This window comes from Vanellus vanellus, assembly GCF_965231255.1.
Source record: "Vanellus vanellus genome assembly, chromosome: 2".
NCBI classification, from domain to species: Eukaryota; Metazoa; Chordata; class Aves; order Charadriiformes; family Charadriidae; genus Vanellus; species Vanellus vanellus.
The window spans coordinates 34,749,159-34,775,179 of NC_138906.1; the positions used below are offsets into that span (position 1 = coordinate 34,749,159).

General features: G+C 38.2%; 1 protein-coding gene across 2 annotated transcripts in view; it reads left to right on the top strand.

The window, feature by feature from the left end:
- HDAC9 (histone deacetylase 9) overlaps positions 1-26,021 on the top strand; it is a gene marked incomplete at its 3' end in the record, with an annotated part of 276,027 nt that overhangs the window by 135,572 nt on the left and 114,434 nt on the right. For both annotated transcript variants that reach the window (XM_082498904.1, XM_082498905.1), the window contains 3 exons: positions 6,008-6,141; positions 14,390-14,510; positions 20,103-20,152. In XM_082498904.1, the coding sequence (XP_082355030.1) occupies positions 6,008-6,141; positions 14,390-14,510; positions 20,103-20,152 (305 nt within the window). The remainder of the gene's footprint in view (positions 1-6,007; positions 6,142-14,389; positions 14,511-20,102; positions 20,153-26,021) is intronic.

The following is a 26,021-nucleotide window of genomic DNA, read 5'->3' on the forward strand; positions in this document are numbered from 1 at the left end:
AGAAAGGGCCAAGCTGTAGCCATGACTAGAAGAGGATGTTGGCTACAACTTTGGTGTCTTTCAGAAGTTGTGTGGCGTCTACAGAGGAAGGTTTTATGGTCAGGCCCTGGGAAGTCCAGTCACTCAAGAAGCACCTCCTATTGATATGGTCTGGACTATCCAAAGCAGAGTGATTAGGACCTCCAAAACCTTCAGTGAAAGGAAGAAAAGTGACCACAGAAAACCCACTTCTTATTACGGGTAATCTAACCTTGCAGGACGTTCCATCTGTTTAAGAGCCTGAATCTCAGTATAACATTACAGCATGGTTAGAAGCAAAGTTTCACTTTCACTTCACTTTCTGTGCACAAAAAAGGGGAGGTGAATACTTGGAGATACTGTTTATTCAGTTTTCTGCCAGGAGTATTAATTCCTTCACATCAGTTGGCAGAAATTCTCATGCCCTGGAAGCTTACAGCTCTAGAGGCCATGACTGTGAACTGATGTAGGGTAGAGTCCTTAACGGGCCCTATAAATGACCGTGCGAGACAGTGTACTCTCCCCTCTCTCCAATTAGAATGTGAACTTGAAAAGCAAAAATTTATTACCTTAAAGAAAAAAAACTGCAAAAGAAAAAGAGATGTCCTTAAAGTACTGTGAGTGGGTAAATGGATGTAAGATGACATTCCAAGATGAAAGACATAATTTCTTCTTCTGTAAATAGACTGTCAATTTAGGAATTTCACTTGTTGGGTAAGAAACATTTGGACTATACAGAAAGAAACATGCTAATCCACTTTCCATGAGTTTCTGCAAAAAGACCAGCTGCATATAGACAGAATTATCAAACCTGGCGACTGTTTTTCTAGTTGTGTTTCACAGAGTCCCCAAAACATTGTAAACTCATTCTAAAAGATTCACAGAGCACACCAAAAGCAAGCCACTGTGTGTAGGCTTCAATGTCCTGTTCAAATATCTGCAGTTCCACTGGAAAAGTGGAGTTGCAAATGTAAAGGCTACTGTTTCAGTCTGATTGCTAAGGTTTACTGACACTTCCCTTTACAGGTCCCCAGATGGGGCACCAGGGTCAAGGGGGTTACATATATCTGGGGACTTGTGGCATCAGTGGAACTGATTAAGAAAGAAAATGTGAAGCTGAGATGGAAGAACAAGGGAAGGAATGAAATGAGGTAGGACAAACACTGAATTGGGATGGTGTGAGGAAACGGGACATACCAGGCATCAAGGGCTCGAGATCTGGCACAGGGAAGCCTGGTGGGTTCGGTAGTGGAGATGCAGACAGTGCATATGCAGAGTCAGGGTGTATTAAGGTCAGGCAGACAGTTTGACTTTACTCTTTTAGTAAAGCGTTACTACATGAACACCAGCAGTGGAAAGAAAGAAGGAAAGAGAAAGAGAAAAAGTGCTGCTCATTCCAACTGAGATTCACAGTTCTTCACTGAACTCCTTTCTCCAGATCAGAAACATCTTTTTTCCCTCCACTGCTCTTTCAAGATAATCATCTCTACTCATCGAAGAAAAAAATCCTATTTCCACTTTCTCTACAACTTTACGTTTCTGCCTCTCCACTTGTGCTCTGTACCTTCACTTCTCTCTTATATCCTCTAAGTACTGGCTGAAGAAGATGTAGTGCAGCACTGTAGCTTCTTCCAAGCTGTATCTATGCTAACCGGCCAGCCAGTACCCCCTGGCTGGTTGACCAGCTGGCAGGTCCAACAGAGCACATACCTCTGCGTTCACAATGAAGCCTTTCCTTTCTGCTTGAAGAAATCTCTTTCCCTGACACGTCTCTTGGCTTACAGACTTACATATATAACCTTTACCACTGCAGTTTCTGAGTACATTGAAAAATAGAGCTATGTTCTGTACTATGGGATTAACACCTTTGGAGTGACAATGAACACAGACTTTGCAACACCAACAGTTCAATTACATTTTCTGTCAATAACTAGATCAATGTGTATTATTAACATAGGTATGGTATGGTATGGTATGGTATGGTATGGTGTGGTATGGTATGGTATGGTATGGTATGGTATGGTATGGTATGGTATGGTATGGTATGGTATGGTATGGAATGGTATGGTATAGTACGGTACAGAACGTCTTTATTTGTACATAGTATTTCCTGAGTCTGGATGGTGCCGTAGCATTTATTCACTGGTCAGTGGAAAGAAAGTTTTTATCTGTTCTTATACAGCCTTTCCAAAATCCTTTGGGATGAAAGCTCTGAGCAATGTGGTCTGATCACAATGTTGACCTGCTCTGAGAAGAGGGTTGGACTAGAGACCTCTGGAGGTCCCTGCCAACCTGAGCTATTCTGTGCTTATATGATTTGCTCCCTTAAGAGTGTGCTGGATGAAACCAGCTGTTGTCCACAGAAGTTGCAACACTACCATCTCTAAAAGCATGGAAGGAAGGAATGGGTGGTGAGAAAGGGAGAAAATTCTAGTACAGCATGAAGTGAGGCCAAATTCAGACCTTAGAAATTAACATAAAAACACTTCCATGACTTGAATTATTTCTTTCTTTTTTTTTTTTCTTTTTAAAGACAATAAGAGAAAGAAAAGCACAAGGAAAAGAGAAAAAAAAGTAAAAGGAAAATGGTTGTGGCAGAACATTACACGGCGATCAAATTGAGCCTGTATTTTTGTGAGTTATGAGAGAAAATGCTCTTAGCCAAATATCTGAAGGGAATCAGAATGGTGATGGTTGTGAAAGTGCTATGCAATATATATGCAGTATATGCCCAAGATAACGAGTTAAAGATGGAAAAAAGTATAAAATCTACTTGATGTTCATTTAGATGGTTTACAGACTACTTGACATTATTTAGTTCAGACCTTTCTTCTGAATAATTTATCAGATGTTCTTCCCTTGGGTTTTCGTATTGGTACTGTTGCCCTCCAGGACATTTCACCTTCTTCAAAACATGCTGTTAGTCAACAATTTTTAGGCCTCTTGCTCTCCCCTCTCTTTAAAATATTATTAAAAGAAGCTGACTCAAACAAAGTATTTTGGAAAAGGATGTTAGGGAGTCCCCACCAGGAAGACCTAGTTTTTTCTGACTTACTGCAAATTCAGTTTCTTTTGTCCTGTGTCCTCTATCATTATATGGTTCAGTGGTGCCACGATTCCAGTCTGTCATCAGGGCCACATTCTGACCTCAGTAATATTGGTGTAAATCCAGAATAAATCCACCAGTCTCAGTGGAGCTGCTCAGATTTACACAAGGAATCTGAGAGCAAAATCTGGCTGTAGGCATTTGTTCTGGAGAGACAGAATAACCATCTTTTATTAATATTTCACAGCAGTCTGCAATTGAAAACAGTTGTCTCCCTCTCTCTCTTTTTTTTGTGGGGGTGGGGAGATTATTGGCTGAATCCTGTTAGGGAAATCCTACAGGCTATTTTTAGCGCTAAGCTCTACTGCTGCATTGTGGTATTGTACCAAGCACATGTGCTGTATGACCAGCAGCCACACATCTGAATTACTTGCACATCCTAAATCAATTTAGATGCTTGCAATAAATGAAAACATATATTTCAGTCTTTTCTTAAGTCAATTAATCCTGCTAGAAATAAATTTTACACTCAGTGGTGTGAATATCTTACTATTTAAAAGTTTGGAGCAGATGCTTCTGCAATGCAATGCTGACCTGAGCCGATTAAACTGATTTTGATTCAGGCAAAATAATTCACGTACAGTGAAATTACATTTTTAGTTATATTCTATTTTAAGAAAGAAACCAATGCACTAAGAAAGGGATGTTTATATCTATGTCAGCCAGAGAAGGCATCTTGAATACACAGTTTCAGCATTTCACTTCAAACCCACTGTTTAGTTGCAAACCTGATATAGGTCATCAGAAAGTGTCATTATTACATAACATCTTGATTCTGTATCATAATAATATAGTAAAATATATATTTTTTATTTCTCTTAACTGCAGTTTGGACTATGCAAACTTAAGCCTGAAGGGAGCATTGATAATTGGAATAAAATATTTGTTGAAAAAATGGCAGGCAGGAGATACTGTCAAATTTCAGCTACTTTTGTCAACATTTACCAAGTGTTTCCATTCAAATCCATTGGATATAACTGCGTACTCTGCTTAACAGCTTCTGAAAGTCCTGATGCACGTACATTTAGCATCTAAACACCCTCTCTGTTGGGCGGGGGGTGGGGGGGGGAGGAGAAGTTTTCTTAACTACTGGTATAATGACAACTGGCAAACTGTACAATCTGGGTATGCAACAGACTATAGAAATTAAAAGTTTGGGTGTCAGGAAAAGGAGAGCGAGGTATGTGAGCATGCACTTATTTGTGTGCATGCTTGTTATTTCAAATGACTTATAAGACCTGATGATAGAGCAGCAAAGCTTATAAACGGTACAGTGCAAATAACAGCAGAAAAAGGAAATTATTAACTGCTTTGACAATGCCAGCGAAGATTTTAAGCTGCATCGCTTTATTAACTCCAGATTTTCCCTATTTGTTTTTTTTTCTTTAAAAGAAAACAAACTAAGAAAGTAAGTACAAGAATTTATTGGTAATGAACTATTTTGTTTGTTAGTTAATCATTTAGCATAAACTTAGCCATGCTGCATATAGGTATTATTGTTGCATTCTCCTTATGTTAAACATAATTTTTGTATTATCATTTTGGCTTAAATAGCAAGATCCCAAAGGATCAGTTCTTAAGTACATGAGCTAAGAAATATAGCAGCATAAATATTTCTAGAGCAGCATAATTTCTGGCTAGCTTCTGAGTTATCTCAGAACCCTAACTTTGTATTGCCCACAATATATACAGACTCTTATTCAGTAAAGTTCTTAAATACTTTATTAAAGTTCAATATCCATTCAAGAAATTTGCTGAATAAGGGCGGTATTGAGCTTGTTGTTGAATCTGGACTTTAATTTTGTGTTTTCTTCCCTGGCTGACTTTTTAGTAGCAGGCTAATACAATTTTCCCAGAAACGTGTTGGCATCTGCAGTACTGGTGGCACATAAGAAAGAGGTTTTGAATGCCAAGTTTTGCAGCTTGGAGAAACTGTTAATTTGAGTCCCTTTCAACTGTAAGGGGAAGAAAACTCCAAATGTTTCCCGAATGAAAATGTTTCACAGGGGTAGGGAAAATATCTTTTGTTCCAGATATTTCTGAGGGAAATGCAAACAACAAGGGAATAAATAAAATAATTTTTCAGTGTTTCAGACTTGTTTTGAAAGCCTTGAAAATTGACTTTAGCTTGAGCCTACTCACCAAAATTTTTCTTTTGCTCCCAATGCACAGCAATGTGATATTGATAGCTGTTCCATATAAAGTTGTTCTGTCCTTGAATAAATGAGCATAGAAAATTCAAAAGGAACCTTGCATTGCAGTCTAACAACAGGATTTGGTCCTAATTGAGTAGTGGGTGGAACTTTTCTTTTTAATGAAAAAGGACTCTGGCTGCCACTGTTGCAACTCTCTGAAACTTCCATCTGATATGCTTTGAGATCTGGAATTAATATAGTATTAGTTAAGCAGTACAATTACAGAGTAGCATTGTCATTTCAAAATTTATTTTAAAAGGTTTTTCTGAATGATTTTCCTTACACTGCTATAAATATATAACCTTTTCTTGTTATATACAGGTTAACAGCTTTAACTGACCTTATCCACTAGAGAAAGAGAAAACAAGTGATTCAGTAACAAGACTGACTTTTTTAAGCCATAAAATCTTTAAAAAGACACCACCCAATTTCATTTCTTCTTTACAGTTAACTGTATTTATTAGTATCTTTTCTTAAGAATTTATTTTTGCCTTATCAGTATCACAAGATGTACCTTTAAGTGAAAATTCCGAGTCTCCCAGAGGAAAGGGGAATTAAGATCCAGAGTATTCATCTTGCTGTAACTGTCAAATAAAATCCAGTTGTGCTCTAGGATGCATGACACGGAGCAGTATAACTTGCATTTGTTTCACCTGCTGTTTCTTATTGTGCTGTCTTTGTGCTGAAGGTGTTGTGTATGACAGTCTGATGCTGAAGCACCAATGTATGTGTGGCAACTATGCTAATCACCCTGAACATGCCGGAAGGATCCAAAGCATCTGGTCAAGGCTGCAAGAAACTGGGTTGCTGAACAAGTGCGAGGTAATTAAAAAATAAAACCAGATACTTGACTTGTTAAAGTAAATGGCAAATTTATTAAATCCTAAATCTGTCTTCCATAATAAGAGAGTAATTTGTCTTAGGAATTATTTGGACTTAAATGAAAATATTAAAATAATGCATTTTAGGAAAGCACACTTCCCAATCAGAAAACAAAAAATTTACACAATGAAAGTCATTTATCCACATTCATCAGAAAATAAAGTCCAGATATGACTGTGTTCCTCACCTTGATATAGGAAGGTAGACAAGCAGTAGTCAAACAACAAGTGCAGTCCTTTTAATAGCAGCTCTTAAGTTTTTCAAGCAGCCAAGGATTTTAGTGCTGTAGTAACAGAGAACACTGTTGTTTTTTTTTAATGTAGTTTGTATCAATCCATAAGCACATTGCATCTTGTCTTATTTCAGACTCTAAAGTCTGTTTTCATAGCATTTTCATTTGCCTGGTGTACAACGGGTACCAAGTCAAAACCCTAGATGTTCCAGACAATATCAGAGCAAGCATGGAACTTTCTTCTGCTTTGATTTCTGTCACAAAATTGCATATTAAAACATCATGCTTAAATCAAATATGGCCTCTGAGGTTCATATATGACTTGGCTCACTGAAAAACAGCCTTTTCCTACCATTCACTGCTTCCCATGAGCTGTGCAGCACTGTCAACTTCTGCAGAAGCCTGTGGCAATTGAGGGTTGCTTACTCTTGCAGCACATATTAACAAATCTGCTTATGTTTTGCAGGATCCCAAAATTGCCAGGGCTCTTATACTCTGTTTTCTTTAATTACTTTTATTTATATACTTAGGTGTTTGCAAACCCAGAGGAACTGGTACAATAGGTCCCTTTGATTAGCTATTAGTGACTGTCCACAAAGATTTCCTGCAGGTAGCCTGGCGTACTGGGCAGTGAGATAGTGCAAGCACTAGAAATGGATTTGTTGTATTCACTCGTCTAACTAGATGGCAGCACTCTAACAGGTTAATGTTTTTTTTAGCTTGGATAATTTTTTCAATCAAGAAGACTTTCTTTCAACAAGGCCCCGAAGGCCACATATCACACGAGTGGTTTCCTTGGTGGGATCACATACTTAAGGAGTAAGTTAAACACGCAGCTGAGTGCTTTACTAAAATAAGGCCTAAGTTGCCTCGTTGACTCAGGATACATGTTATAAAGAAAGACAAAAAAGGGAGAAAAAAAAAAGTGAAACACAATGCACTATCATGCATTGCTTTCTTCCATGATAAACAGATATTGCTGAAGTGTAAATTGTGTGGATCTGGAAAAGGTGTAAATTGGTAAAACGGTATTGGTCAGTCTAAGGTGCATGCAGTCCAATAGTTTCCCAGAAGACTTAAAGTTTCCTCTTACAATTCTGTGATTTCAAAGACTGAGATATAGCCTATTAGGTCTTGCAAAATCCAGTGAGTGGGCAGAGGGGAAATAAGTCACTTTATGTCGAATAGCATTTAGTTAATTTTGACTCCCATTGTGTGCTTTGAAATGAGGCTGGAATGTGAAACAAACTGTCAAAATGTAAACTCTGATGATAAAGTTCAGAGGAACCTCAGTGCGAAGCTGATGCATAGATCTGGTGTTTATCTTGAACCTCTTATGTAGCTAAAACCAGGATTATATTTGATGATGCAATCTGTCCTTTGTTTCACTGAATTCTCTAGCACTTGCTTGACATCAAACACGTCCTTAAATCTGCTCACTTTTCAAAATAAAGAAGGATGTGGTGATTTGCTTAATTGGTGCTTTGATTCAGCTGAATTTATGACTCGTATCACTAAAGGAGTGGTTCTTGCATTATTTGAGAATTAATAGGCCACCATTAAGCTGCATTTTGGAATATACCGCGCTGAGGATGCAGAGCCAAAGCACCATGGGCAATTCCAGTGTCTCTTTTACTGACTTCTAAATGCCCCCTCACGGACATTAGTATTTCTCAATATAATTTCTCAATATAATTTCCCACAGTTTCTGTCAGAAGGAGTGAGGAGATGGGGTGAGATGACTGGTCAGGTTTTGCCACATGCACTGCCTGGTGCCAGAAGGGAAGCTTCGGAAGAGCAACCTGCAACAGCCACTTAGGAAATCCTCTGCAGTAACTGTGAACCTTCTTCTTTTTTTTTCTTTTACTGAAACAATAGTCCCACAAAAGGGCTGCAGTCCCACTCTTTGTCTTATGAGGAGTTTCAGGATAAAAGCTAATTCAGTCAGAGGTAGCTCAGATCTTGTTACCTTACAATGTGTGCATCATTAGCCACAGGCTTGTGCCAGAGGACTCTCCCTAGTTTCTTAATGTACCAAGAAACCCTTATGAAATCATAGAATTGTAGAATCGTCTAGGTTGGAAGGGACCTTTAAGATCATCGAGTCCAACCATTAACCTAACACTGCCAAAACCACCACTAAACCATGTCCCTGAGCACCATGTCTACCCATCTTTTAAATACCTCCAGGGATGGTGATTCCACCACTTCCCTGGGCAGCCTGTTCCAATGTTTGACAACCCTTTTGGTGAAGAACTTTTTCCTAATATCCATCCTAAACCTACCCTGGAGCAATTTGAGGCTGTTTCCTCTTGTCCTATCTCTTGTTACTTGGGAGAAGAGACCAACCCTCACCTCACTACAACCTCCTTTCAGGTAGTTGTAGAGAGTGATAAGGTCTCTCCTGAGCCTCCTTTTCTCCAGATTAAACAACCCCAGTTCCCTCAGCTATTCCTCATAAGATTTGTTCTCTAGACCCTTCACCAGCTTCATTGCCCTTCTCTGGGCGTGCTCCAGAACCTCAATGTCTTTCTATGTCTATACAATCTTTGTTATTTATACAGGGAGCAAAGTGTGGTTCCTAACTCACATGGTGTGGATTAACCCCTCACTCAGCAAAGGTCTATGGCCCTGGAGAGAGATGACTGGCCAAGTGCACAGGAACCATCATCTCTAACTGAGCATGGAATGATGGAAGTCATATATACTGGGCTGACACCATGCTTGCTGCAGTTAATAAATTAATCTAGGTAGATTAATCTAGACCTAATCTATTTACTCTATATATATTGCTCATATTGCCCCCATATATAGCATATTTAAAATATAACTTGGTAAAATCAAACCAAGGTTTGACTGGGGTACTCAAAGCTGTGCTTTCACTACAAAATAAAATGTGCCTGCGACTGTTCTCCACTACTGCGGCCAACTGGCATGGAAAGGCCCATGTTCATACTACCAGGAATGCTCCCTGGCCCATGCCAGTGACCAAACCATGTCTGGGAGTTGTTCGGGAGAGTGCTAGTTGCTCCTCAGCCAAAGCAGTGTGAAGGACCACTTTAGCAATTTAATAGTACAGATGATTACGTTCCTCTGCCTGGAAATGTTTCCTGGCACTGCGTAATTTGCTGTTTCAGACACAGTCAAAAGGACTTGCTTCTCCAGACTGTTTTTTGTCTTCCTAGCCATAGATATTTGAGCTCTAGAATTACTGAAACAACAGTTTAGAGGATTTTTGCTAAATTGAGAAACTAGTTCTAGCTTTTGGATTTTTTTTTAATCGCATTACTCTTCCAAATAGATAGATTACTTCCCCCATCAGCTTCCCCAAGTCAAAGGAGAAACACATCCATATCATGGCCAGCCCTGGAGAGTGGGATTTGAGAGACCAGTCAAGACTGAGTCCAGGGCAAGACAGTGGAGTAATTTCCCCCTGTAGTGGACTTTTTTATGGTCCTAGTATATACGTATTGGGAAAATAACATTCAGGACAAATATTTTTGCCTTAGGTTAAATTTTTTGTGTATGTTTAGTGAAATACCCATTCTGTGTTTGGTAAAGGCTGATAGATGTAGAACAGTTACCAAATGCAGTACCAGAACAGGGCAGCTAAAAGATGCAAAGATTTGCATAAAAACATCCATTATCTCTTTTTTTTTTTTTTTTCCAATTTTCTCTTGTTAAAGAGCAATGCATAGTTGCCCTACCTTTGGGACAAAAAAAAAAAAAAAAAAGACAAGGACTGAATTATGTTTTGGTGGTAGTGGTGTCTGCTTTCTACTTGTTCTAGGGAGAGGAAGTATTTACTTAACTCCTTTGGGGCCATAATTTATGCACACATGACTGACATTAGGCTACACTGATCAGCACAGTTTTAGAAAAGAAAAGAAGAATGTAGACACGGTCCCACTTTGTGCCCCCAACTCTACTTCCTGCAGGGACTGTGGTCCAGCAGCATTTTTCTTTTCAGGCTGGAATTCGATCTGAATTTTGGTAGTTTTCTGGATTAGGGAGACATCTTGCACTGCCTGCTGTTCACATCTCATGGACTGAAGGGGAGAGAAGGAAAGAATTTAAAGATTTAAAAACCTTTGAGTCTGCCAGATCACAAAGACTGAAATATGTGAAAAAATCCCATAATACAGGAAAATTAGCCCACAAAGACACTTTAAGAGCAAAATTTGAACATATTCAGGTTAAGCAATTGAAGACCAAACCATATGAAGAGAATAAATGCGTCTCTATGGGTGCATCCATGTTAGAGATATTGTTGCAATTCCCACATAACGGAAAGAGAACAAGAGATGCAGCTGTTGGCAAAAGATCCACATTATATATGTATATTTTTTTATTTTAAAAGAGAGAATTTAACAACTATGAGAAATCCCAAAAAAGTAAAGACTATGGAGACCTTGTTTACAAATTAGATAGCCTAAGGGCTTTCAGAGACATTATCTCCATACAAATAGCTTCAGTAAAGGCAATGGACACCTTGCACTGAGAGACTCAAGTGAGAAATATTGCTTAAGCTATGTCAACAATTCCTGTTAGTTTAGCAGAGAGAAACAGGCGGTGTCATCTTTGTCTTTTTGAATCTCTGACTGTGCAAGAGTTTAGTCTGCTGAAAGTCTAACCAAAATCTTCAGGTTAATAGAGGTTATCTGTGTGCAACTTTAATGGTCTACTTTAAACAGAAGACCAGACTAGACACTCCTCCTTGACCTTACATTCTGTGAAAGGTGAAAGCACTTTCCTGTTGTGAGGAGAATAACTTTCTAGTTCTAGACTGATTTTTGAAGCACTCAGGTGCAGTATTTTGCTCTCTTGAGATGTGGAAATGTCTCCATTGGTGAGGGAACCGCATATGTCAGAGAGCGCCAACACACAAATTGTCATGTACATTAGAAAAGGATGACTTGCCTTCTATGGATGAAGTAGATGGATGGATGCAGTATTCAAGACCCCCTGAATGAAACAAATGCTGTCATAAGTTCTACGCTATTTCTCCTTTGTCATTGGCTTTATGCCAATTTTCTGCTTTCTACTACATTTTAGTCATTTGATAATACCATGGCCAATGAAAATTAAGAAAGACACTTTAAAATAAAAAAAGATGTTGTTAAAAGTGTACGTGTAAAGTTATACAAATGCCTATGTTATGTTGTCTGATAACTCACGCCAGTGAGAGCCAGAAACTATAGCTTTGCATAACTGAAGCTACGTGATTCCAAATTCTGGCAACAGACTCATAACATACGCTTCTGTAGACCTGCTAAATCCTGGCGCCGTTGGATAAGAACTGTTTTAAGTAATTATTACAGGTATTTTTTAATATGAATTATTGTTTCCTCTGTGTAGAACCTTAGATAGTTGGAATTTTAACGTTATTGTAAATGGCTTGGCAGGCGGAGATACTGCAAGGGCGGGGTGAAAGGAACAGTAAATGAGGAGGTGGGAATGCAGAAACAGCACAGACGTGTGCGCTGTTTACCCTTCCCTTTCATCTTGCCATTTATTGTGTAAATGTGCTTGCTGATGCTCAAGGTTAGGGCTGGAGAAGCTGTGGAGAAAGAGCAGCTCTGGGCTGTGCCTGACCCAACAGCTCAGCCCCTGGCTGTGCCCTGAGGACTTCACTGCTGGGAGCAGCCTGCAGTGGGGGGTCCTGTTGGGTGCTGTGCCATTTCTGCACCAAACCTGCTTCTGCACAACCTGTTTCTGCCTGAAACAGTCTGACTGGCAATATTGGGTAGTAAGTAGCTCCTTGGCAAAACATCGTGGGGAAGCCACTTGCAGACCCTACTCTGTCAGTGCAAATCGCTATACTCTGTAAGATATCACAGAGCTCCCTGTTGTAAGAATAACAGCCCAAACCTGGGTCTTTTTATAGTTAAAGTGATATGGCATTTAACAGCCCTTTAAAAGAGCCAGACAATTAAGTCTCTTAAACATCTCTTAAAGAGTTTTTGTATAACTTGTAGAAAATATATGGCCAGAGAGTGAGTATTTTACTCAAGGTTCTTTGATGTGACCTTCATAAAATACCTCTTTACTTTTCTCATACATTTATTTTAGCCATCTTAAAAGCCAGCCTCCCTTCCCAATTTCGCTGTGGAGAATTGGGTATATAGATTTTAAAGCAGCTTATTAGAAACATAGACCTTAATGAGAATGGATGAACGAATAAATGTTACCAGTCACCTCACTTGTGAAGAAAAATATTTTATCTGACCCAGAAGAACCATTACAGAGTTTACTGACTCCATGAAGTAACATAATGTGCTGATTTTGATTGTGCAACTGTGTGTTAAAAGGATGTGAGTGCACTGCTACAAATTCTCATGTGAGACTGGGAGAGGCTTGAAGAAATTAGAGATGAAAAAGGGTTTATTAAGTCATTTAGTTCTTGGATCATTCCCTAAAATGTTTTTTCAACTGCTGTGTCCAGTCAAGTTTCAAATACTGCAAGAAATAGGGCTTCCACCATTTCCCTGAGGGGGAGCTTTATCCACAGTTATCTCGATCTAAATCTTAGGACATTTTTCCTGATTAGTCAGAAAAAATTGCCACTGCTTAACTCAATATAAATTGTGCATGGTTCTTCAGACTGCCCCCACCCCTGCCCCATCAGCTTTCTTCCACAGTGCACATTCTCTTTATTATTTATAGTATTGCTTTCTTCTCCTAGTGAAAAGCTGGTGCCTTGTTATGTGCATGAGTAGGTGGTGGATATAATAAGAATTACAACTTAGCCTCTAAGAAAACTAAAATTGAATGGTATCTCTGTAACTTGTTAATCAGTCTGTTAAGAATAGGATGGTCTATTTAGATGACTTCCATACCTGTTTATCTGTAGATCTTGACTGTCAGACAGATCCGCAGTCTAAGTTTTGAGAGGTTTTGCCCCAGATATTCATAAGGACCACCTCCACAAATAGAATCCAAGACCTTAAAAGAGGGCTCTTTTCTCTCTACATTATCCAATATCAATAGGAAAGATCACCTCCAGACCAGAACTTTGTTGACAGTGCTGTTTACTATGCCCAAACCTGAACAAAATCTGCTTCACATTGCTGTCTCTGCAAAGGCTGTGCAGCACTAGCACAAGCAGAGAAGTCAATATTTTTATGACAAGCTGTAATTCCAAATATATACAAAGAACAGATTTGCTGAATAAAAATGTGTTAGTTTTATCTTTTCTTCTTTCTTTCCTATCTTTCCTCTTTCCTAAACTGATTACATTTCAATGGATTTATAGAAAGACAATCCAGTTTTTTTAACACTGACTTAAGTGGGGAGAGTACAGGCTGAAGAAACAGTTAAAGAGACAAACGCCACTTACAAAAATTTAAGGAAGCAAGTGAGTCAGCGTGCGTAACAGCAAAAATGACTCTGGGATATCAAATGTACACTAAAAGAATAAAAAGATAAATGTTTTATTAAAGCATTTAAACTTTAATTTTCTTCTTCTCCCTGGCTCTCCTCACTGTGCTCATGTTCTTCCTAGCAGCATAAATCACAAGTACTAATAGTAATGCAAAAAACATTAATTCTCATTCAGAACACATCTGCAGTTTACAGGTGTGAATAAGTTTTTGTCTTTAAACTAGATTTTTTCTAGCCAGCTTTCTTACTTAAGAAATAAACCTTTTGGTTTGTACCTCTTATCTCTATAATGTAGAAAAGAGGCAGAATCTTTTTTTTTTTCTCATATGTGAAACCTTGTATGAAGTTAACTCTGTTAAGACTTAAGTGATGCATTCGTGATAAACCACACACGCATTTGTTTTTCGTATAGTATTACTTTAATAAACAAATCAGTGTCACATTCCTGCATGACGCAATTTCAACCCATTATTAATCATACTAAATGTTATTTTCGACCTTTACTTTTTTTTTTTTTTTTTCTCCCTAAATATTGTCAGTGGAATATTGTAGGCCTCTGCTGTTTTCTTTCAGCGAATTCGAGGTCGAAAAGCCAGTCTGGAGGAAATACAGCTGGTTCACTCTGAACATCATTCACTGCTGTATGGCACCAGCCCCCTGAACAGACAGAAGCTGGACCCCAGGAAACTCCTAGGTCTGTACAGGCCTCTATTCTACTGAGAACAGCACATTCCAGCACTGTCATTAGTCATAGCTGGTGTCAGTTTAAAATACTTGGCAAGCAGTGTGACAAAAATTCACTTTTTCCAAATGCATTGCTATGTGGAAGGAGAATGTTACAATGGGAGCCAAATATAGATTAGCAAAATGCACAGGCTGGAAAGCAGCAACAGAAGTTTCTCCTCGTTTGCTTCAGAAATCATCGAAGTGTTAACCCTTTACTGTAATTTGTTCTCCATTGGAGGTCAATGGCAATTTTGAACACGGTTGGTCTTCTATCTCCTCGTGTTCGTTAATTTGAAAACAGGAGTTTAAGATACACTTGCTTGTCAGATTTGCTTGTTTGCTGTTCTCATTTGCTTTATTTCAATTATTTCAGCCATGCTGAGTGCAGATACCATGCCTAAGTCTTGCTAATAAGTGAACTTTACTTTGATGTCTTCCCGTTATGCAGGATATTATATCTTTCTGAATAAGAGAGGGGAAAAACACATTAAAATATTAAATAGAACTATGGATGTACAGAGGAGCAGAAAACTGACAGGATTTTCACAGCAAATGCCTTAACGTACAGCAAATGCTCAGTGTATGCTTTTAATAATAGAAAAGTAGGGTTAAATTGAGCTCTGTTATAAGTGTAGCCTGAAGCAGATCTACTTGTCAGACCTGCTACAGAGAATGTGAAAGGAAACACACAAAAAAGTAGTACATTTTGGAAATAATCTGTGAGCGAAATCCTGCCCTTTATGTCCCAGCACACTGGATGCAACACTCTAATTCTCAGCTGTTTTTATAACACTTATTCTAAGATGTGGAGCTTTTCCTAAATGTAACGAAACCCAACCCAAGCAAAAACAATACTAGCCATCAAAAGAAATTGCTGCCACAGTGCTAGTAATACACAGCAATTATTTTGTTTTGGAAACTAATGCTAAGAATTTCTTCTGTAAGGCAGACTGTTGCTCCAGGGAGTCATGAGTAGATAAGAAAAATGTCTTACTTAACTTTATACATCTTCTTAGCCAAAGCAACATCAAAACAAAAATCCGTACAGTATGATAGATTCTCAGGAGCTTGAAGATCCAAGGTAGGAAATCCCCCTTTAAAAAAAAAAAAACAAACAAACCCACCCCCCAAAAAAAAGTTTCCAAGAAAAAGCTCTAAATTCCTGCAAAATGAAAATTTGGAAACTTTTTTATTTGAGTTCACCAACATTGTCAAAATGTTCCATTTTGATAGAGTCAAGCATTTCATTTAAATTCTGTTGGGTTTGATTCATTTCATTTTAATTTTTACATTATTTAAAACAGCATACATTGATATAAAATACTGTTCCTATTTTGGATCTCAGAGTTGACCACCATATAAGATGCAGTGTGTAGTTGCATCTACGAGGTGAAAAAAGGAATGGACCCAGGTATCCTCACTGTGTTTCTGCCTATGTATAGAGAATGCAGAAAGCTTTGTTTATGCAATCTCAGAAAAGCATTTCTTTGCCCACAATTCTTTACTCGACACTCTTTGCCTTTTTCACTTGACACATAGTCCAAAACATTTACGCTCTGAGTTTATATCACGATCACACTCCTAGCATATATTCTGAGTGTATCCTTGGCTTATTGCCCTTTTCTGTCTCTGTTTCTAAGATGTTTTCTTGCTGCCTCTCACATGGCCTTTTACCAAGACAACAGTCAATGAAACACCCTTCCCACATACTTTTGCATGTGCCTGTTTTTTGGCTGGAAGCTGTAATCTTTTGAACATCCAGACTCTCGCTTAAAGGAACTTAATTGTCTCTTATGTTTTTCCAAAATGCAGTGTGACGGTTCCACCTTTCATTGTCCCCAGTTCAGTGAGGTTGAATCTAACCAATCATGACATTAAAATTAACATCTTGGTATAGTATAGAAATTCAAAATTACGTGCAGCAAAGAAGAAAAATCTAAAGGAAATGTTTCTTATCAAAAATGTCATCAATAACAGCATTGTCTCATAAAACATTTCTATTTCAATGAAAGTGTGTTTTTTTTGCTACAGAAATTGTTCCACCAAATTATGGCTTTGCATCCTAATGAAAAGGAGGACCCGCCCATTCTTTCCCTTACTCTTCTACTCAGCCAAAAAGATGGTGGCACCAGTTGTTCTCTACTTGTGGCCCAGAAAAGCATTTGTTCCCTGTCCCTGTTCAGAAGAGTACATCTGCATTGTTTGAAGGTCTTTTTCTTTTGCTAACAAGCAGCTTCTTTATCTTTCAGACAGAAAAGAAAGACTTCAAGGAATGAAATTTAAGTATGACTAAGTCTAGAAATGTGCTACTTGTCAATAAGTGCTTATTTCGGTGTCCCTGTTCAGGAAAAAAACACTTCTGGAAGGCTGCAAAGCAAAACAGCTGTAAACTACTGAAATCAGTGAGAATTATGCACACAGTTATAGTTCACATATTCTTAATGCTTTCAGAGTATAAACTCGGCTTTATTTTCCCTGCATCGGGACCTACGAAGGCAACTATTGCGAATGATCGCTTCAACTTACACACTATTGCGTAGTTAAGCTTTTGGCCGATCATATTTCAGTGCAGTGTGTTAAGCAACATGTTATGTTGCATTATGTTGTCTTGACATGAAGGAAACTCATATGCAGGCTATGTGTCACATCACATTAAGGTTTCATGTGACAGAATACAACCTTTCAAACCTCTTTGAATAAGCTCAAGGGCAGAACAGTCATCAAACAGGTCTTACAAATTTGTTTGCTTTTTCCCTCTCCAATCATAGTTAAGAAAGTGTTTCTAGAAATCAAGTTTCCAATGATTACAAGCTTGTAAAAGTGAGAAATATTCTGTCAACACATCCATGACAGTAAGGCAGTATTTAGGGTACAACCAAAAGATGCATTCACAGACCACCTGTGCAATTGCAATTTCAAGTTAGTGAAAAAACGAACACTTGGCAGAAATGGCTCTGTTCTTGAGGGATAATACAGAAAACAACTAGGTTCCTCAAACTGTGCCTTTTCACAAGTGAACACACTTATAAATTTGTTTATTTTTTTGAAAGAGAGCTTTTGCCCATCACTTTCCTACTCATCAGACTCTCAGTCCCCAGTTGTCATCCTCCTAAGCAGCTTCCTTGACTTCTGTAGAGGCCCTGACCTCAGTCACTGATGGGTGCCTCAACACCTGATTTTACTGACCAGCTTTTACCGCCTTTGTGGGTTGAAATTTTAGAATACAAGTCTTGGATAATTTTTCTAGCTCCATCAGTAAATTGTTATGCTGAATCTTCTCTAAAAGATCTTTTTTTTCTGAAGTGATTTGCTGGTGACTGCAAACTATGTACCGATGCAAAGCCAAAACCGATATGATTATTTAAAACTTGTCTTCTATCTTACTTGAAGTATCTCAAGATATTTTTTAATATTAATCTGGAGGTAACCTGGGGTGTGGAAAAGTGTTACTTGAAAAATGACTGCTATTTACCAAGTTCCGCTGGGTCATCAACTCCAAGCATCATGGGAAATCCTCACGTCAATTCATTTTCAGGGTTTGCTTTTTGCTATTGATTTTCATTTATGACAATGAGTGTTGTGAGCTGTTTCCTTTCTATAGGGCTAGCTAAGTCATGGTCTTACTTTCTCTTAGTAGAACCTTTCCCCACTGTTCTTTTCTTGAAATCTCAATATTTTTCTTGATCTGCAAGGTCTACTATCTGCTTTTTTCGATAATCATGCAATAAGAAGTGAGTATCCTGGCAAGTTTCTTGATATACTGAAAAGGCTTCATGCTTGTTTCCCCCTGTTTTAGTACTACTACCTGTTGATTGATTTTAGTGTCCTTCCTCACCATCTGCTTTTCTTTTTTTACTTTGTGTTTGTTGTTTTTGATAGTGTTTACCATACAAAATGTGCCCAACTGCAGGGAGATAAATGAGAATTCATCTGTTCTCTCTTATGTCCCAACTCTGCAGTGGAATTTAAGAAAAGGTCTAGTCATTCAATATTCTAAAAATGCCTTCTTTTGTCTCAAATTACAGCTTATGTTTCCGTTAATGTTTCCCGGCACTTTAACAGCAGTCATTTTTTAGTTACCTGCTCAAGACTTTTTGATCTTCCCCCCAGTAAAAAGTGAAAAATTGCCATTCGCGCTGGTCCCTGGATCTGCTTAGCAAGAGATCTGGAAACTCCTCCTGTACCTCTGCTCTGACAGTCTCCTGCAGCCAACATTCCCTTGCATGTCTGGGGCCATTAGGACTCACAGTATGAGAACAGTCTGCATAGCTGCTGCACCTGTATTTCCCCTGGTAGCTCCACAGGAGGGTTTGTTTGGCTTCTCTCGCACACTGTGCAAGCTGATCAAAGGCCTCTAGTTGGTTAAAAATGCATCTTGGATTTTACTCAAAGTGTAAAGCACTTTCTTTGTCTCAGACCTTGCAGTCTGGTCTCTCGTACTTCAAAGGTGATGGCTTATAATTGTCTTTATGCATTTCATTGGCACCTGCTAAACATGAGTAACTGCAGCGTTTGCCCCTTCCATAACAATTGGTGGCTCCTCTAGGTAACTTGAGTGATTCACTATCTAACGTTTCCTCCAGATGGCAAAGTTACAAAACCAGTTCTGTGATACAGCAGGGGAAAAGCCTATGTTCTCTTCCACAGCTGCCTTAGGATCAGATTACACACTGGGATAGGAACTGCATCAAATCCTGACATCCTTACTCGATTTTTGTATTGTCCTTATCAAGATAAGCAGTGAATTTAGTGGCACCAAAAAAAAAAAAAAAAAAAAAGAAAAGATGAATGAATGAAAAGTGAGTATAAATATTAAGATAAACCCTATCATATTATCTAATGTATAGAGCAGAGTAAGCTAGTAATTAGATTCTAAAGCCTATTAAGTTTTTGTTCCCTTTAGTAGAATGTATTTACAGAGTAATACTGAAACAAGTAGTATTTCATTTTATGTTTTAAAAATATTAACGTATTCATTGGTGGTATGTAAATGAAGAGAACAGCATTTTTGCATGGATAGGGAGACTAAGATGGTGATTTTCAAAGGAGAAACTTTTTGGAGACATGAAGCTAAGAAATTAGTCATCAGTTTCATGTGAGCTTAATGAGGTTCCCTCCGTTGTCGGTGAAAAGAAATGGGCACTTCTCAAGTACACTTCATCCCATCAGTCATCTAGGCTGGGTAGAGGTGCCTACCTCACTCCGCTGGCTGTAGGAGAAGCTGAGATGACTAGTTTAGACAAGCTGCTTGTCAGCTACAGATATTGGGATGACTAGTCGCCCTAGTTCAGAGTGACTTTCTGTGGAGATTTGATCATTATGCTCCTTTGAAACTGCTGCTTACCAATCTTAAGATTTGTCACTGTTGCAAAAGAGTACCTTAAATGTCCCATGGCTGATTTGCTTTCTAAGTATGATTAATATTTTTTATTCTAATATATGGCATTTTCAATGTGTGATACCGAAATCTGAATTACTGTAAAGAGTGATTACTTATCCAGTATTTAAATGTCTTTTTGAGAAATGATGCTTATTGTTTCTTTTTTTCTTTAATATATAGGAAACGTGTCTCAAAAACTCTTTTCCTTGTTGCCTTGTGGGGGACTCGGGGTAAGTAAATGTTTATTTTTTTGCAAGAGGGACAGCACGCAACATATGTATTCATTCACGAATTTTGTAGCACTATTGCATTATCAGTTCAAAGTCTTCAGAAGCTGATAAAAAATAGAGAGATGAAACCTGATCCATTATCATACTGTGCCTTCAAAGACAGAAGACAGTTCATTACAATAAGCATATGGAACAGTCAGACAGGAACATATTTTGTGGTAATGCGTACGTTTCTTCGTTGTCCCACTTTGGGTTTTTCACATGAGCTCTGTTTTTGAGGAAAGTAACATGGGTGCAATTGTTATAGCAGAATGAGCTTTGGAGAAGCTGTTTTGTGCACTGTTGAAAAGCAAATATATTTCACTTTTCTTAGAAAGGACAGAGAAATTACCAAATCTAACATTTAGCATGAGAAGTGCTCATTAGCTGCTAGCTAATAACTTGGGTGCTGTTAAACTAATGAATTACTTGAGCATTTTAGTATCCTGTTTTGAAATGGTTTAATTCTGAAATACAAGCTTGTGAATATTAGGACACAGTAGACAAAAATCTGCAGACAAAAATCTCTTGCAGCACGTGGTAAAAGGATTAATCTAAATTATTGAAAAACATGTGGGATGGAGAATTTCTACTGTTGTTGGTGTCATCCTTCTATGAAATTGTGGTGAAGATAATTCTGGGGAGAAATATCTTTTCACGTACAGGGTTTTTTCACACAGAAGTATTCTACACTTTTGGTCCAGCTGGGTCCATTTTTTACTGATGTCAGCAATATCAAAGCAAAATGATGATATGACTAAATAATGATGGGCTGGCTGGATGGTGCATAAATTTTTTAGTTCCCTTTCACTGTTTCTGAGCATGCAACAACACAGCCACAATTTCTGGAGGTCAACTTCAAATGCAACCTTCTAAAGTTTTATTTACTTTTATCCTTCACAAAGGATAAATTCCATACCATACTAGTCTTGTTTATAGTAGGTTAGTAGGTTTTTTTTTTTTTTTTTTTTTTTTATTCTGAGATATCTGACAGAAGAAATACTTGTTTTGTAAGGTTTTAACACATGAAAAAGAAAAATTCAATTTCAGCTTTTGGTATTCAGCAATTTTTGAGGATTTCTGAACTATGAGTCAAGGAACAAAGAATTAGGAAGTGATAATCATTCCAGCTCCTCCACTGCAGACTTAGCTTGCTGAGGATTCTGCCTAAACTTTGGAACTTTGTGACCAGCAACTTGCAAATTTTGAAAGTTGGGTGTCATTTCTGTATGTGGATCAGCTAACATTACAATTGACACGTGAACATGCCTGTCCACATGCACCTCTCTGCACTACTGCGTGCACGTATGCACACACACACGCATATATGCACACATTTCTGTATTAAAAAAGGTAATTTTTCACACTGTTGTGGTTATTAAGAAGTTTAGAGAAAACTGAACCAGAGATTAATAAAGTTGAGAAACAATGTTGTTCAGGCTTCTGAGTAAAGAGAAGCTGATATAAAATTTCTTCACAAAATCTTTTTGAGGCCTTTGGAAAGTACATAGGACTGTGGTATGCTTTGAAAACTAAAGTATAAGATTTTTCTATGAAACAAGTTATTGTGGTATTAAAAAATTGTGAATAGAGATGTGCTTTGAAATCCTTCTACTAATGAAAGTCATTCTAATGGACAACTAATCTCCATTATAAAGCTAACACAAGTCAGAAACGCTCAGTATAACATCATTTTTTTTAAGCACTTAAATTTATCTGCACTTTTTTGAGTCTATATGCTTTATTTCTTATTTAAAAGCATGGAAATTGGATTAAAGAACATGTTGTAGAAATGGATCTTTTATTTATTTTTTTTCTAGTTGGTTTGTCTTTCTACATATTATTATTGTCAGGCTTGCTGTGGGGCTCTTTTAAAGGAATGGGTTATGACCTTTTTCAGGGTAAATAATCAGATTAGGAGCTCTCTTTCAGTGATATTTATCTGTTTATTGGTTAAGATGAGCTCTGCTTCAAGCTGTATGGAAAGCAATTCTTAAGTTTACTTTCAAAAATGATGGTGGAAAGAAAGAAGCAGCCCTGCTACTTAATAGCTTTCAACTAAACTGAGGGTTATAAAACAGTAATCAACAAAAAGAAGTAAGAGTAGTTCATGCAAAGATTTTAAGGAGGGATGGAAAAATTAATTTTTTTCACTTTTGTTCTCATTTATTTCCTTGCTTGCTTTCTTGATTATTTGTTTGCTAAGGAATACAGTGAGAAAAAAAAGAACCACTTCCATTCTTGCAGGAGACTTTATGGCTGCCTCCTGAACGATGGTTTTCAGAGCTCTTTGATCCTATGGTCTTCTAACCATATGGGGACCTTGCTGGCTGTTATTATGCAGCTCTTCTATTATTAAATAGATTATTGGCTAGACTAGTCACACAGGGAATGGGAAACCTAGGCTTACTTCTCTCCACTGCCAGGCTGGATTTAGCATCAGAGCCCCAGCCTCTTAGCGGATGTTGTTACCACTGAGGAGCTCATAGACTGTTTCTGGTTGGGGACCCTCACGCCAAGCACCGAAGCTGTGCCACTGTTGGAAAGAGCACTGGGACAGTAAGCCAGAGCATTAGTAGGATAAAGCCCATGTATCTAAGGTTATGATCTACATATACATTTATAAATAATGTGAAGTCCTAGCTCTGAGCCCTTGCTTCACAAACAGAATATATGTTTCACATGAAAGAATCACTGGACAAAATGGAAACTTCTTTCGGGCAGTGATAGGGACTGTTTATGTCAGGGTCACTGGTGAATTTGGCTTGGTATCTGTTAGGTTTTCAGAAGAAATCAAACAATAAACTTTATAGTTTTATAAGAAACTATATAAGTAATAATTAGCTCTCTTATATAAGAGCACAAAGCTGTTTCATACTGACAGCCAAACTGAACAGGTCTCACAGAGAGAGGAAAAAAGTGTTGTCTAAATCTAAGCTCCTAAATTTGCCCGTAACAGGTTTTCTTTCAATGATGGTTAATTTTTTATCAGAGGACTATCCAGGGTCAACAGTATAACATCCGCTGAAGTATGGGACCGCCCTCTTGCAATAATGCTTTTTAGTTTTTTTCAGTCTTAACGCTGTTCCAGAACCAACTGTTGTTAAAGAATTCTAATACCGGGGGGATGAAATTCCTTGTGTTGGAGAGAGTCTAGCAGCTCTACAGCCAGCAGTTTTAATAACAAGAGATGGATTCTTGCAGCTGGTCAGAGCTTTGGAATGTGAAAAGTTTTCCAGGAGAGGTGGGTAGATTGCAGGTGAAGTGGCCAAATGGGGAGAATCATCACAAATTACTTTTTGGTTCCGTGGATTATCAGACCATTCCACAATTTTTCATCTCAAAACAGCCACCAGAGCTATAACTGATCATTTGATCAATGCATCCATCTATTGCAATTCTTCCCCTTCTGTTCTGCTGTGAAAATGACAGTAAGAGAAGCAGAAATCTACTTTTAATGGGAGTAAGTTTCATCTCCTTGCCTCAGTCTGTCACTAAAAATAGTGATTGTTTTCCTGCCTGTTTGACCTGCTGCTGTGTGAAGAAATCTTGAAGTCATTTCTCAGCCATATTTTTTTGTCTAGTTGATAGGCAAAAAAACCCACAAAAGCAAAGAAGAGCAGGCTTTTATGATAATGTCATCATCGGCTCCCAGCTTCAAACACTTCTGTGGCTTTTGAATTGTCATTTATAACTTGGAACTGAACCGACCCATAATTCCCTTGATGCATTTAGAGAAATTGATAACAGACTGCTTCTTTTATGGCTCAGAGGAGGCAACTCCAATCACATCACTATTGGCAGTCAATATTATTTTCTGACATGGTTGTAAAAGTATAAAGGGGCTTATGGCATTTGTTTAGATGAGGAATGGGCTCTCAAGCTGTGCTGGGGTTTATGGGTCCAGATTACTGAGAAGCAAAGGGAATATGATGTTTGCAAACAGGATATGATTTTATTTAAGTTTGGGTTTCATACGTTGTTCCCTGGGGATTGTCCTGCAGACAGAAGAGAATTTCACTTTTATCATATGAAATTGGGCAGTTATCCAATCCCCCCTGCTCTCTCCCCACCCTCAAAAGACACTGCTCCAAACCTGTAATGTGTAAAGCCAGATCTTTAAATTGCAAGAGGAGGAGCTGGGGGAGAACACCATCCTGTAAGAAACCAGACTTTTGCAAAATAAATATTTAGTGAGCCGAACAGAGTATAAAGCTATAAAATCTCTCTACATTTTTACAAAACTTAGAAAATATTCATATTTTCTGAATGTTGAATTTCTTCCTGGCATTCCTTGCTGTGGTAGCTGGCCGATACTACTTTTTCTCCTGACCACACAGGAAGAAAAGCAATAAGAAAGGCAAAATTTCATTAGTATACAACTTTAATAAGTCATCCAGGCAACAAATTATTTTCTGCTGCTTCTCAGATTTTCTTCTTCTGCTTCTTCCCTTGATCTTCTCAGTCTGGGTACAGGAAAAATTTCAGCCTTTACACATTACGACTCTTCATTCCTGTTATTTGTATAAGAGCTAATGGTACCAACCTAGTTCCATTACCATGATACAATAGTGTAAAAATTAAGAAAGCATTGGAGACAGCATTGTCTCCTCATAGCAGACTTCAGGCTCCAGGCTGTTTAGGGGTCTCTTCTTATACCTGCATGCAAATCTGGCTGTAAAGAAATCAGACTGTCTATGGTTTGGGCACTCAAATTAAACATCACCTCCACACAGGTGTTACAATTAACTTGTGTCCTTCCTATATATCTCAGGCTGTACCAAAATAGGTATAGTTCTTGCATAATATCACCCAAAAATACGTCTGTTTCCTGGTTTGGGAAAAGCAAGCTGTTATTCCTAGAAGCTCAGCTACTCAAGACAATGTCTTCCATTCTGAAATCATTAATATACCATGCTGCCAATATATTCATAGAATCATAGAATCATAGAATGGTTTAAGTTGGAAGGGACCTTGAAGTTCATTTAGTTCCAACTCCCCCTGCCATGGGCAGGGACACCTCCCACTAGACCAGGTTGCCCAAGGCCACATCCAGCCTGGCCTTGAACACCTCCAGGGATGGGTCCTCAACAACCTCTCTGGGCAACCTGTTCCAGTGCCTTACCACCCTCAAAGTGAAAAATGTCTTCCTAATGTTTAATCTAAACCTGTCCTCTTCCAGTTTAAAGCCATTCCCCCTCGTCCTATCACTACACACCCTAGTAAAAAGTCCTTCCCCAGCTCTCCTGTAGGCCCCCTGTAGGTACCAGAAGGCCACCATAAGATCTCCCAGGAAGCCTTCTTATTTGGCAGAATATGAAACATTTATATATATATACACACATGTATACATATGTTAAATGTAAATAGTGGAATAGTATCATATACAATTTACTAACATTATTCACTGTCCCCAGACTTATTCACACACACACACATATGGATTTGCTGGGAATTCTGTAACTAAAGCAGAATCCCCATTTGCACCTTAAAAACACATCATGTGTTTATTGATAGAATTTAGCCTCCAAGATGAACAAAAAAGCTCTCTGAAGAGGAAATGTTTATGTGTTGCTTGTCTGAAAAACCACCAGCTTCTAGCACAGCTCCGTGATCAAGACCATCTACATCCAAGAAGAAAGCTGAAATGCTATGCATTGCTAAAACGTGTCCAGGAGCAAATGACCAAACTTTTGAAAAATAAGGCTTGAATTCTGCCCATAAATGTTGTATTTTCTGTAACTCTATGCATTGCGACCAACTGCACATTGTTCTATATATTTGGCCATGAATGGAAAATACATGATCAAACATAAGAAGGCAGTTGCAA